The sequence below is a fragment of the Corvus moneduloides genome, chromosome 7 (assembly GCF_009650955.1).
Source record: "Corvus moneduloides isolate bCorMon1 chromosome 7, bCorMon1.pri, whole genome shotgun sequence".
NCBI classification, from domain to species: Eukaryota; Metazoa; Chordata; class Aves; order Passeriformes; family Corvidae; genus Corvus; species Corvus moneduloides.
In genome coordinates this window covers 39,276,028-39,290,733 of record NC_045482.1, presented here as the reverse complement: position 1 = coordinate 39,290,733, position 14,706 = coordinate 39,276,028, and the positions used below count along the sequence as shown (strand labels likewise).

Here is a 14,706-nt window from a genome sequence, read left to right as displayed (position 1 = left end):
AGTTTTTGTATGAAAACACTGAAAAAATGCACACAATAATCAGTGAGTAAACACTCTTAGTATGCTCACAAAATTTTAAATTTGTTCAGTGTACTCTGAACGAATTACCCATAAATGTAAGTGCAGATGCAACTTCACGTGATGTCTCCACAGAGCAACAAGGTTGTAGAACAGATCACTGCATCCACACTTGCAGCTGGAATGAGCCTGTGTCTCTTGGACACAGAAAGTGATATAAACTATGGACACTCAAAAGCCAGCCCAGCTCCTTGTGAGCCACAGACTCTGCTAAAAATGTGGTGTGGTTAATTCACACTGTCCCATATCTCTGGGAAGAGATCCCTTCCTCTCCTTTACCATCAGATCCAACCTGGGAACAGCACGCAGGGCTGACTGTACCACCAGCATCCTGCTATCCATGGGAAGATTGGTGACAGCCTGGTCTGTACAGGAGGCCTTGCTGAGATGGTTGGTGTCAGCCCTGCTGTGGAGGAGAGCAGCGATGCTGAGCATGGTCACAGGACCTCTGGGCTGGGCTCCTGCTACCCCATCCCACAGCCACAGGGTCCTGGGGCCTCCTGCTGCTGGCCCACCACATGCTCACAGGTTTCATTTCCACTAGACAACCACAATGCCAGCAGAGAACTCGGCTGACAGCCTCCCTGGAGCTCTGGCACAGAGGGCAGCATTGCTTGGCAATGCTGTTTGAGGGGATGACCCTGGCCACATTCTCCTTCCACTGACCAAAGGGCTGCATGAGGTACAATTCACAGTTGTTGGGACACATCCTGACAAAGGTGCCCACGCAGATATTTGGAAAAGCTCTAAATATCCTATTAGTCTTGTAGGCTTTTAAGAGGTGACTATTTAACTCATTTAACCTGAACAGGTGCCATGACCAGGGTTACTGTGAGCAGCTGTACCAGCCTCCAGAAGCCTGAGACAGAGAATACTGCAGAGGACAGTGGTACTGGCACCTCCTCCCTCCTAGGGAGATTCCAGCTGCCAGCTCCTCAGACCCAGACTGCAAAGGCAGATCTTTTTTTCATTCAAAAAAAACCATTTCCCGCATTCTTAAGCATTTTAAATGGACACAAACAGCTCAGGTACAACCTTTGCTGCCTACTTGCCTGTCACCTCTTCCCTTTGTTATGTTGACCAGCTTCTCTATCCCACCGGTGTCGGCAAGGGCCTTGGCATTCTCCATGTTCTTGCTGGTGACCTCGTGCAGGGCGCAGCAGATCGCGGCCACCGTCTCGTCCGACAGGATGCTTGGGCCGTTGCCTCCTGGGAGCCGATTGACCAGGTCTCGCATTGCGTATTTACCTGGAAACACACACCCACAGAACCAGGTCAAAACCACAGTTTGGTCCTTCATATTGGAAATTGCAGGACTCAGCACAAAACTGCAGCTGAATGCAGTGAAAAGTACAGTATCAAAACCTGCCAAGAATTCACGTTTTACGCAGAGTCAAGAGAGACCACATGTCAATTTTTGAATCTTTTTTTCCTTTTAGCTTAAAAGTGTGAGAAGCTGAATTTTGCACTAAAAGAGGAACAATTTTAAACAACAATTATTTGGAGAAAGCAGGATTGTTCAAGGAAAAATGTTAGGCTACTTATTATGATTGACAGAGCAGTGCACATTGCTGGGCTTCATCTATGGGAGGATTAAGGAAATCCTTACAGTAACTGGGAATTCTTTCTTCTGGATGTTCTGTTCACCTTGTTTGCTACCTGTCAGCGCTCAGCTCTGTCAGGCTCCAGTTGCTGACTGATGCCAGAGATAAGCTGCACACAAGGGACAGTAACTAAGACAAGGTCAAGTTTTTTTCCTGTTTAGGCTGTACTGTTAATTGAATGATTAATTGATTTTATAGCAGACATGTATTTGTACATAACAGTGAATAATGAAAGAACTTTGCACAAAGCCATTCACTATCTATTTGCATGATGTGCCTGAGAAGAGAAAAAAACCAAAAAGGAATTCTGCAGGCAAAAGGAAACCCACTGGAAAACTATCCCCACAATGCTGTCTGCAGCAATACCCTGCCACTGCCAACCCTTTAGCAAGCTCAGCCACGTGCTGCATGTTCCAACATATATTGCAATTTGTTGGAGTCCTCATCTCTCATTTCCTTCAGTGCGACCCTGTGAGCCCATTGTTCCTTTCCCACACTGGCAGAAAAGCTCCTAAAGACGATTTCTAGCACGGGGTACACAACTCGCTTCATATCTTCCAATGTTTTATACAATGATCTGTTTCAGAGTGTGTCTGAGGCCAGAAACACTTTCAGAGGTACAGCTTTGACAAGGAGAGGGAGCAGGTGGAGGACCATTCCTGAACTGAAAAGTTTTGCCAGGAATGGAAAAAACATCCTGACAAGAGACTCTCACCTGCATCTGACCTGCACAGGGTTGGTGCTATAGAACAGCATTCTCCCTACACATTTCTCATGTGTGACACCTGCACTGCAGGAAGACACGCTCTGAATGTCCCAGATGGAGAAGCTTCAGAAACAGATAAAGATCTGTTCACCTGCATTTCTCTTTTTGAGAATAATGATTCTCCTATCTCTATGAACAGTTGTTATATCCCTGACCCCACAAGTCTACACACAGAAAATGCTTTTGTAACAAAAATGAGACTTTTTTATACCACGCCATTTGTTAGCGGGGTTCACTGAAGCCACAGCAGCCTGAGGCTGAGGCATATTCAACACTAACAGACTGAGAAACCTCAGGGCAGGAAAGGCAGGGAAGTTGTTTGTTGTTTTGTTGGTATTTTTTTTTTTTAATGTTAGATGAGAAAGGCACAGATGAATGCTTAAAGGATTAAATATTAGAATTGACAAGACAGTAAATTTTTCTAGCAAGTACCCCTGTTGATAACTTATTTCAGCGAAGACACAGAAGCTGCTCTATATCTGTGTTTTCCGGGAAATACTTCACCAGGAGAAGATTTCTTCCCCCTCTTCCTGTCCAAAATTGTTAAACAAGGCGCTGCTGTAGTGGCAACAGAGCTGTTCCATCCCCCGGGAACACGTGAGAGACCTGTACCCCCACGTAGGTGAGCACTGAGCTCCAAGGAAGCAGAGCTGTGTTTCCATCCCACTTGGCATTGAGGGTTTTCTGTCTGGTTTGGCTGAGCCAAGGTGACTCCCATCCATGAAAGGCGGCCAGCAGCAAACTAACATGGCAATACTGCTCTGGAAAGCTGCTGCTGTCAAAAAGACTCATTTATGTGACACAACTGATGTGACACAAACATCCAGTGTGCTGTTCCCATCAGCGGAATCTCTCCTTCGATTCTCCCACCCACGGTCCAACATCCTGGTGCTGGTGCTCACTTGGAGGACAGTCTGTACATACCGATAAGCTCCTTGTTCCGGACATCTAAGGCCATGTTCCTTAAGGCAGTTGCCACAGATGACACCACTCTGTCGTTGTCCATCCTCAGCAGCTCCACGAGGATGGGCAGCCCCTTCTCCTTCCTCACGGCAGCGCGGATGTAGGCTGCGAACTGACACAGAACCGTGACTGAAACAGCCTCGGGCTGGACTGGAATTCTCAAGCATGTTTGGGTCATTTCCAATAAAAGATGACATGTTCGATGTGTGCTTTTTTTACAATTATAAAGGGCTGGCTCTTTGCCATTGTTCACTCATTCCTCTTACAAAGAAAGAAAGTATCTGAATAGATGACAATTATTGAAAAGGGAGCAGGGGGTTTGGGTTTTGTTTGTTGTATTTTTTTTTTTTTTTTGTAATACCAATTTCATAGTGGTCAAACTGAAAAAGACTTAGCTGACTTGCTGCAAGCAAAGGAAGCAATTAATGTTGGCTGTGTTTTTTAATTTCTCCATGAAAAATAAATGACACCGTAAAGTGTTCTCGTGTGCTGCTTTTGTAGCACATTGTATGCAATGGCCAAAACAGATGGAAATAAATAATGGAATATGGAAATAAGGTAGCTTTATTTGTCCTGGTCTTATTTCAACAGCACCTTCCCACCAGAATTCACAGCTAGAAGATGCCAGAAGATTGCTCTGATCTGATAGGCACTGGAAGAAGCTTTTTCTGTTTATTTAAAATAAAGGCCAGTTTCTATGTGGCTCTTGTTGCCCCTGATCTTTGCCAAGGCTTTTCACTGTGGAAACATGACTACAGCACATGAGCACTAATGCACAGACAAGATGGGAATGCTCAGATGCACACAAGAAAATGGCATGTCCATCCAAACACATTCCAAGGTCTTACTAGAAAAAACAGCTGGAGTACAACGAGAGGAGGAGGAGCAGGAATTCCCATACCTTCCAGTTGCCTGCAGAAAGGTTCTGGAGTGATCCTGCAGAGCCCTCCAGAGTGGCTGGGTTGGAGCTCTCTGCCAGGAGTGTCAGGTATGGCTTCACCACCGATGGGTGCCAGAGCATCTCCACCCCTTTAGGAGACTTGGAAAATCCTGGGATAGGGCCAACTCCATCCCACTGAGAAAGGAATACAGATTTGTAACCAAACAAAACCTCTATATTTTCATTCAACGCAGGATAGTTTTCATCAAGCTACATCCTCCCCCATCATGAGCCAAACGCCATCTGAGGTACTTGCAGTACATGGAAAATACAAACCTGATCCTCCTGGGAAGTTTTTTTTTTCTTCTTCTTTTTTTTCCCCCAGCAGCTTGGCTCTGAGTCTTTGCTGGGTGACTCTTTTCCCAACAAGTCATCCAGTTCATTGATTCCCAGCAGCCGCGCCTGAGGTACCTCCAGTTCCAAGCGGTAGGAAAGGTTCCTCAAGGTGCACACACAGTTCTCCACTGTCTGAACCAAACCAGAAAGACACCATGTCACCAGTTCTTCCTCATGCAGAGACAAGCCAAACCAAACCAATTCAGTAGAGGAGAAGAGGCGCTGGGAGCACAAGCGCTAAACTCTAATGCTTGGCCTTGGGCTGTGTTTTGGCTGCTTCTCTGGGAAAATGCAATCTCTCTCAAATCTGACAATATTTATAAGAGTGATCTCTGCTATAGTGGCTTATTCTTTAGTATTCTGAAAATGAAAAGTGTAAGAGCTTATTGCTTATTACTGTTTTATAAAGAAACAGATACTGCAGCACTGCTGAAAACAAGAGATGACCCTGTCTTATGCAGCTGAGTTTGGCTGTGCCTCAGTGACCTAGGGTTGGAAGTGATGCCAGTTGAGCTAAGGACACCACCATGCCCAGCTGAGCTATACAAAGCCCCAAGATCAGACACACAGGTTAGCACTAAAATATCTGTAGATGAGACATGCACACACCTTGCTGTCATAATCTGAGGTGTTCACACAGGTGTGGATCACATAGAGCAGTGAATCGACCAGTCCTTCGCAGGATCTCATCTGCTTTCGTGCCTCTTCCCCAGCAGAGCTCAGGTTCCTGAAGGTTGGAATGACAAAGAAACATGGTGTATGCAAGGACAGACAGATAATTATTTAATTGACAGTTTGCAGAAGGTTTTTATGCAGCTGATTGGTAATTGTTTAGCGACTCTTAGTGACTAACTTGGTAATTTTCATATTTTTCTATTAGGAAAAAAAGGGCAATTGGAAAAGCTGCCAACGTGATGGAACTCTGTAATTTATAGACTAAAACAATTCCTTTGTCTTTAAAATTACAATACAAGAAAGGCCTGCTGGATAACATGATTACTCTTTAAAAGGAAGTATTCTAGACAGGCAAATACCTCAGGCATCCTGTTGTATTGCGCAGAACGAGGGAAGTCTGAAATTTCATTTTATGATCGTCATCAAAGGAGGAGCTGTTCCATCCCGAGTGGGGCACTATCACAGTGTTTGTCAGCGTGGACAGAGCATCTCTAATGATTGTCATCTTCACGGCATCACATGAAGACAAGTTCCAGAGAACCCCTTAGAAGACATTTCCAGTGCAGTAAAGTCAGCAGAGACTTGGCAAACAAACATGAAGCAACACTGACAACTTAAAAGACATTACTTTAAATATGTGATGTGATTCTAGAGCAGGCAGAACGTGGAGAGCCAGCATCCAAAAAGGAGGAAAGCAATGTGAACAAGGTGAACAGTGGAGGAGGGCATGGCTTTGGTTTGGTTTGTTTTTCCAATGATAAGGATGGCCTGCCCTGACATTCCTGCTACCTCACACCATACTCATACCAGGGATATCGGGTACTGAGTAGCAGAGCTGAACATACAAGAAGGGATGTAAAAATCCTACATAAACTTTCTTCCTGGAAACAACAGCAACAAGTCCAGAGTATGTCCCATCCATCCATCCATCCATCCACCCACCAGCTGCAAGAACTGCTATCCATCTTTTATCCTCGGGCAGAAATCCCTAGTCCCCTGCCCTGCAAAGTCTCCATAAAATGACACTGAGATACCGAAGTATGAAATCTGACATAAATTACCAGCAGAACTGTATATACAAGTAACATGCTTAACACAGCATTAAATCTTCTTTTTCATCATGAAACACAGCTTAAAGTTCATCTGAAGTCTCACCAGGTACTTGTTCAAAACACTTTCCTCACATACAATGTTTTACTGACTGCGCAGTTGCACAGCTGCGCGCATGCAACAAACCCAAGGGCAGGAACTCCTCGACAGCCCCACGACATCGCTGCTACAAACCCTCGGGTTTCCCTTGGACTGGACCTTGAACATCCATTTCCTCCGAAGTAAATTATGAGGGGACCAGACAGCAAATGTTACAAGAGCTAACAAAAATGAAAGCTGGTGAGACAGAATAAGTTTTTTACACAGCCAACGAAAACAAAAAGGAAGACAGATCTTTACATGAGACACCTTTTCTTCTTCTCTTTAAGAAAATAATTAAGAGGCCCCATGGGGGGATACAGACATGAGGAGATTTATTGACTGACTTTATCCTGATTTCTATTTACAGGCAACGGAAGTTTTTCCCATGTCCCACAGGGGTCCTTAGAGCTCCTGATCTTGGGGTTCAGCTCACACAAAAGGCTAATGCATAAGTTTGGATGAAGCCTGTGGTTGCTGACTTGGCTGTTCCTGAATAATGCAACTTTCCCAAATGCAAAGAAGCATTTGGACAATGACCTCAACCACGCACTTTAACTTCTGGCCAGCCCTGCAGAAGTCAGGCAGCTGGACCAGGTGACCCTTGTAGGTCCCTTCCTACTGAAATAGTCCATTCTATTCTGATCTGACAGGGATGTGCCTGTCTGTGGCACGCACTTAAATCACTGATTCCCTGGATGTGACAACGGATTCGCTGAACCCCTCACAGCAGAACTTGTGACTAACTGGTGCAGAAGCTCTCCAGATGGGAATTTGTGACTATCCTGAAGGTTTTCCCCAGAGTGCTTCTGCTCTCTCTAGATAATTTTTTGTGTTTGAATGCATTGATCAACATCATGGGTGAAGAATCCAGTTATTCCAGGGACTGCCCTAAACAGTCCTGTAACAGAGCTGTCTAAAGATTGGATGTAAAAGGCACTTCCATAGAAATGGCATCTGCAAGAATAGTCCTGTAAGAGTTTTCTGGATATGATTAAATGACAAAACTCCTCCCTAAAGACGAAAGATCTACCAACAATAAATACTGCACCTGTTTAAGTGCTCGAGTATTCCTGATACTTTTAGTACCATCACAGACCCATTTTAGAGCCATGTTAAAAGTATTATTTGTGATTCTTAACTCCAACTCCTGTACAGCAAGACTTCAGTAACAAAAGGGACTTGATTACCTAAAAATGTGTGTCAAAAAGTGTCTTTTTCTGAAGTAGTCATCCTTGATTATAATTCAGATTAAATACCATACATATTTACATAGTTTGGATCCATCTTACGAATTCTGCAAGATCTTATTTAAAACTGTTGTCAAGAGAAGATAAAAAAAGCCCATAATAAAACAAATGTTCAGAATCAATACAGAAATACCTGTCCAAGACCTGCTTCATGTGCAGGGGACTCATTTAAGGGAAAAGCCACCCTACATGGAGCTTTAGTGCAACTACCTCAGCATTCACTTCTCCCAATAACTCCACACTCCGTGTTGTTTTAACTGATTGACGTAAGTGTCCAGAAAAATAACTTGCATTATAGCTCTCTGCTAGCTTCCCTTCCAAGCTTACCTGTCACCAGCTCTTTGACCTCGGCATCGACAGACTTCCTCAGCAGCCGCAGAAGGGCCGGTATCCCTCCCACATTCTTCATGGCTATTTTGTTCTCATCAGTGGACTTCCCATAAACGAGGTTCCTCAGCGCACCACAGGCATTCTTCTGAACCTCCAGGACTCTGTGATCCAGGAGATCCACCAGGTGCTTGATACCTCCTAGCCTACACACCTGGAAAGAGGAATGTCAGGACCATCAGCACCCTACTGATCTTGCCCACCTCACTCTAAAGATGTAAAAGGCTCTTGTTTTTATGAGAACAGTACTTTCCATCCTACTTCCAGAAGAAACAGCTGCTGAACCTTATTGACTCGATTGCTACATGGGACTGAAATTCCTGTGAACCTCTCCCCCCACCCCACTGCAATAGCTGAGGGTCATTTTGAGACACTTGCTGTGTTCAGAAGAAATTGTTATTGCATCAGTTTTGTTTCTGGGTTTAAAAGTAATTTCCCATACCCCAGAATATCTTTTTAGGGAATATTGGAAATAAGAGCTGATTATTACTGTGATCGTCACCAGAACATCAAAACCACTACCACCTTTTCATCTCTCAGGAACACTAAATTATGTTGGGTTATCTTCTTACAAAAGTTCCACCAACATTTTACTAACATAAATAAATTTTTTACTGAAAATAACATGTAACACACACACAATGCAAATGAAATGGCAAATTCCCTCAAATCAACAGCTCACAGCTGCTTTGCAAAAAGAGAAGCTCTTCAAATGCAAAGTTTCAAGAAATTTCAACAATAATCTGAATGTCCACTCAGATGTGTCCTGCCCCCACATCACAGTGACATAAACAGTGTCCTCCACGTTTCTCTAGGGCTGGCCTCCTTTCCTTTGCCTGACAGCTCACTCATTCCCTACGATGCGTTAAAACACCTTGATTAAAACCAGTGAAAGCGCTCCAGAGCTCCTGGATGTTCTAGTCTCCAGCCATCAATAGGTTACACAAAGCCAGGCTCCGGCAAACCTACTTTACAGTTCTGCTGGATGACACAACCTCAAGGTAAAAGATTTCCATAAAATTTCCATGCAGCTCTTATGACAGGAAGAATCTGAGTGTGTGTGTAATTACACACTCCAGGTACATCAATATTAGCATCCATCTGGTATGCACAGGAACACAAGAGGGTCACAAATACTGTGTTATGATGAAAAAAATAGGAAGAGGCAAGAGGCCTAGTTTGCCTGCTACCGTTGCCCTGGAAGAGAAGTGCAAGCAGCACCTACCTCTGTTTTCACTTTGTTATCCCCAAAGCAGAGGTGCTGCAGATAGGCAGCTGCGTTTGCCTGCACCGACGGGAACTGGTGCTGGAGCATGTGAATGACCTCAGGCAGCTCTGGATCTCGCCACGCAAACTCCCTTCATCAGACAACACATGGAGAGAAGGCATTACTCCCAAATGTATGGGAATTTACTATGTACAAGTACTGGAGCATCTTAAGGGCTTTCTGACAATTTCAGTTTTGTTCTGCAGTAAGAGGGCTAGAAGGAAAACCAGGTGTAATGGGATAACAGTGGGTCACATCACCTTTTCGTCTTCCAACTGGACAAGGATGCTATATCCAATGTGCTTTCAGTTGGCTTATGGACCACACAACTACAAATAAACACTGAAGTTACACTGACTCAAACACTTCAACCTACAAAAAAATCTCCCAAAAGTTAAATATATATGCAAAAGATACCCCCTCCACAGTGCTGCTCAGGGGCATCATTTCCACACACTTTTCTCTCAGTGCCTAATGTTCTCCCTAGGCAGAAGCCAATTATACCTCAACAAAACCTGCACACCCCAAAGTGTTATTGTCAGGATCAGACACAGGAAAGTTTGCTTGATTTGAGTTATTCAGGGATTGTAAATTTAAAATAATTAAATAAAATCTCCTTCATTAAACCACAACAATTTTGTGCAGACCAATCCTGGAAAAGTCATGAAACATGCCCAGTTTGCAGATTTAGAAACATAGTCATTAATATTTGCTGGGCTATCTGCCTTCTGTAAAGGAGGATTAGAGGGGGATAAAGTAGTATCTTAAGTTTTCCCAGACTCAAAAATCCAAGCAAACAAAAAACTGAAAAAACAAACCAAACCTAAAACCAACCCCAACAAACAAACACACCCCCCTCCCCCCTCAAGCCCCTGTAAAACCTAACCAAAAACCAAAGTCAAAATAAACCAAAAAAAGAGCTATGTTCTAACATACTGTTCTAAGAACAGTAGCTGGGGAGCTGTTCCAAGACTAATGCTGGCCTGGCCAGTCAAGTCTCCCCAGGACTCACAGTCACATGAAGGGGAAGCTCAGTTCCGTGCCGGCTTTGAACTGCTCAACAACTCAGAGGTTTGTTTTTCCATACTAATGATAGGAAAACCCTAGGGAAAACTGCCTTTCTAGTAAAACTAGTCACTTTCACTCTCATTCCAGGGTGGTGCTTCCTAACAGCCCATTCCCAGGCTGTGTAACATGCTCCCCTGACTCCTGCCACAGCATGATACGCACATCAGAAACTGGAACAGATTAAATGTAAGGTAAAAACTATTCCACTGTGAGATTACAAGCTGAGAAGGTGCATCAGCAGTGACGACTGTGTCAGAGTTTCTTTAAAGTTCCTTGCTATGAATGTGAAGCATCCCTGCTGTAAGTAACTCCTCCTGCCACCATACCAGAGCAGGCGCCCTCCAAGCTTTACTACCTAGAGCTAAGCTTATCCTATTAACAGCATTTGGAAGAAAGTACCATTCAGTTTAATGAAATTAATTCAGTCTCTCCATATCTATTTTAAAAAGTTTAAATATATAAATTTCCTCTAATAAATAGAACAACAAAACCCATTAAAGCAGCATTTTCATTGCTGAGATGATAGGACAGGCCCAGACTAGAGTAACTGCCTGGTGCTACAAGCCTGCTGTAGACAGGACCAGGGGAATGCACCATGAGGCTCCTGATGCCTTAGGATTTTAGCTTTTATATTTTTCATATCCTGCAATGCTTTAGTGTGTAACTCTAAGACTCCATATAGCCTGTTAGCTACTGCTCTCCCATTCTGGTCAGACAAAACAAATCCTCTCTAGGCCTGAACTTCAAGGACACCTTACTGTCTCAGGCCCTGAAATACGTAAACAAAGTGGATTAAGGGGGAGCAAACTGAGGGTAAATGATTTCATTACCTGAAATTGTAATTGGAGGATTAACCACCAATATGCAAATTGACCAAACTTATAAAAGTATGGAAACCCATGATCCAGTGGCCCATTTTGGGTGTAGCCCTAGGGCTGTGACTGCCCAAAGTGTACCTTGAAGGCCCTTCAATAAATATACCCGCCTTTATTCTCTTAGTTTTGTCTAGCCTCTGTTTTTAGGTAGCCCCGTCAAGGCATCACTCCAGTCTCACCATCTCTGCTCAAGGTCTCCTTGGTGCCCAACATGTCCCTAGGACAGCTTTTGAGGCATGGCTGAGCCGAGCTCCTCCAGGATGAGTTGGTTCCTCAGTGAACCAGCAATCTGAAGAGGGACTGGAATTCCTACCAATTCCAAATCCACACTGGACATACTCATAAATCCCTCCAAGCTGTGCACAGCCTGGGCTTTGATACTCCCAGGTTAAATACAAGGTTTTAGTGCACAGTGTCTATGTGACAATGACGGTACTACGTTTGTCAAAGGCCCACTGTGTACAGACATTTACAAAATCAAACCAGTAATTACTGCAAAAATATGTGTTCACTTTCAAAATTGCAAATTTATAAATAGTTTTAACACTTTGTTTTGAAATTTAAGCAGGCTGTTCATAAAAAATTCATTCAAATAAATTACGTGTGTACTTTTGAATTTTCAAGCCCCAATTCCCATTCCTATAAAGAGAAATCTCACTACAATGTTACAGGTTACTAAAATATATTTGCAATAATCCAGTCAAATCTCATCAAAGTTGTGTTTCCTGTAATAACTTCTCCAGAGAAACAAACATGAAAGAAAAATGTAATAATAAGATGCATAACAGCTACTTTTTCTTACTGCAAGAAGCAGCCTGTGTTTAATCTTTTGGCAATAAAGGTAGAGATCTTAATATTTAAACGAGTCATGACTGATTAAGCCACGGAAGATGGGACCACTTGCCACAGGTGTGCAAGGAATGCAGTGAGCCCTGGCGGCAGCCACGGGCGAGCCCCGGAGCGGGGACTTGCCTGGGGTCCTTGTGGATGCTGTCGATGGAAGGCGAGCGTGTGGTGCCGCCGTCGGGCGCGGGCTGCAGGCGGCCGTAGCTGGGCTCGGGCAGCCGGAACGGCACCGCCCGCAGCGGCTCCGCCAGCGCGGCCGCCGGGGGCAGCCCGTAGTTGTTTCTTTGGTATGTGAGGGTGCTACGCTGGCTGGAGGATCGCTGCAGGTTACCCATGCCTAGGATAAAACAGTGTCAAAACCAACCAGGTAACAAGTGCCTGCTGAAGAGAAGGGGTGACACCTACTTAACAGTGCAAGCAAAAAAAACATCAGTCTTGAAAATGCGTACTGTGCTCAGTGTTGGAAGCTGATGCCAGATTTCAGGGAGCAATTCCTCAGTGTCCCATGGAAGATGGAGAGGTTAGTTACAGAATGAAAGGTTTTGTGGGATCTGACTTGTGCCTCAGCTTCCCTCAACAAGTATTTAAAGTAGGAAAAGCATCCCATGCCAACAAGCAGAAATCTGGGTGCAAAGTGTTTTCTAAGTTCATAATATCAATTCACCTATTGTACCAAAAAGGAAAAGAAAGTAAACAAAAATTCATATTGTTTATATGATATTTTGCTTTTCCTAACTACATGTACATTTTCCCTAACAAAAGGTAATATGTAGATCACTGCAAAAATGAAGCTGAGTGGTTCAGGAACAAGAACATGCATCTTCCTGTCTGAACAGAGCTCTTGTGGCGGCTCTTGTTCTTCCAAGGTAAGTGGTATTAAGTAGACAAGTAAACAAAGAATTCCAGTTTCCAGTTATATTTCTTCATTGGCACATTCTGACAAACTCCATTTATTCTAGGTTGTAGAAGGCAGGAGAATTGCAAAAACTGGTGCCTCCTTCAGCACTCTGTTCTCTTGGTATTGCAGTTACATTAGCAAACATTAAAAAGACATTTTCAAGTGTGTGAAAACATGACATAGGAATCGGACAGTTCTCTATAAATACTTCTAGAGAGGTTACTTAACTAAATCACTCTTAATATCTTAAGAGTTTTTGGAAACAACTATACAAATTATTAATCAACCTTAACAAACTGCATTGCAACATGCATTACATTTCTCTCTACAGAAAGTAAATCCTAATACTAAACTAATGCCTATGCTCTTCACAATACATGAGTAGCACTTCTGTGAGATACTAGGGGAATATTTTGGTTCCAATAGATAATCCTCAGCTGTAGTCTTTACCATTATGCTTTGCTGAGAAGTTGGGTAAAACAGTATTTCTACTGTGAAAGATGCAGTAGGTAATTTTAGTGGAAAGCTCTTGTTTTACTATATTGATGAATAAAAAAAACCATGAACCAACTCAATTCATAAGAGAGTGATGCACAAAGAATGCAAGAGAGAAAGCAATAAATTCTGTGTGTCATTAAATACACGTATCTGGGATGTACCTGCGTGTGTGCTATCAAACAGAAAACACTCTGACCCCAGGCTGACAGTGATATATAGCCCCAAGCATTCCCTGCAAACATCAAAAGAACCTTTTAATTCCTACAGGTTATTTTAAGTCCTTCAAACCTAGCTTCTGTCTCCATTAATTTATACCCTCTAGTTCTTCCTTCTGTACTGGCATTCCATGTCTCCCCCGTCACGCCCCGTGCCCCAGAACAGCCGGCTCGGACAGAGCCCGGGGCCGTCACCCACCGGAGCCGGTGCGGAACAGGGCGGCCTGGGAGCCGTGGTGCAGCTCGACGGCGCCGTGGTTGGGGCTGCGGTACACGGGGCTGTAGAACGTCCTGCCCTCGTAGATGGGGGTGATGTGCATGTCTGGGGACACCGCCGAGCGCAGCTCCTGCCCCAGCTGGCTGTGCTGGCTCGCGTACGAACTCCTCAGGCCTGCAACCAAGCACAGGGAAATGTCTAGGTGGCCCATCTTCAGCAAAGCAACAGAGCTGTCAGGATTGAATCTTTCTTCCCTTAGACAAGAAAAGGTGTTGGTTAAATCTACAGTTACAAAGACTTACTCATTACATTTTTTCCATTATTAAATGGCCCATACTGAAAGGCTCACTGACAAAGCAGCATTTCCTTGACCAAAAGTTTTGTCCGTACACTGACAACTTGAAGTTTTCTGACTTAATTTTTTTTGTCGTTTGCAGTCTAAACCACAGAGAATAAAAGCTGAATCAGCATGTGCAGTGCACAGATTCAGCAATGACAGGGTAAGTATGGACCTGACAGAAATCCCATAGTGACAGAGGGCACAGACTAAAGCTGGTTGTAATACTGAAACTGAAACAGTCCATAGTAGTAAGAGCAAACATCTGCTTGATAGTGGCAGCAGAAAAGTAAGCACA

General features: G+C 43.8%; 1 protein-coding gene across 9 annotated transcripts in view; it reads right to left on the bottom strand.

Moving 5' to 3' along the window:
• PKP4 (plakophilin 4) overlaps nt 1–14,706 on the bottom strand; it is a 72,162-nt gene that overhangs the window by 5,371 nt on the left and 52,085 nt on the right. For all 9 annotated transcript variants that reach the window (XM_032114108.1, XM_032114105.1, XM_032114106.1 and 6 more), the window contains 10 exons: nt 14,054–14,245; nt 12,370–12,580; nt 9,413–9,545; nt 8,128–8,341; nt 5,722–5,905; nt 5,297–5,414; nt 4,628–4,819; nt 4,313–4,486; nt 3,373–3,523; nt 1,131–1,326 (listed from right to left, as the gene is read on the bottom strand). In XM_032114108.1, the coding sequence (XP_031969999.1) occupies nt 1,131–1,326; nt 3,373–3,523; nt 4,313–4,486; nt 4,628–4,819; nt 5,297–5,414; nt 5,722–5,905; nt 8,128–8,341; nt 9,413–9,545; nt 12,370–12,580; nt 14,054–14,245 (1,765 nt within the window). The remainder of the gene's footprint in view (nt 1–1,130; nt 1,327–3,372; nt 3,524–4,312; nt 4,487–4,627; nt 4,820–5,296; nt 5,415–5,721; nt 5,906–8,127; nt 8,342–9,412; nt 9,546–12,369; nt 12,581–14,053; nt 14,246–14,706) is intronic.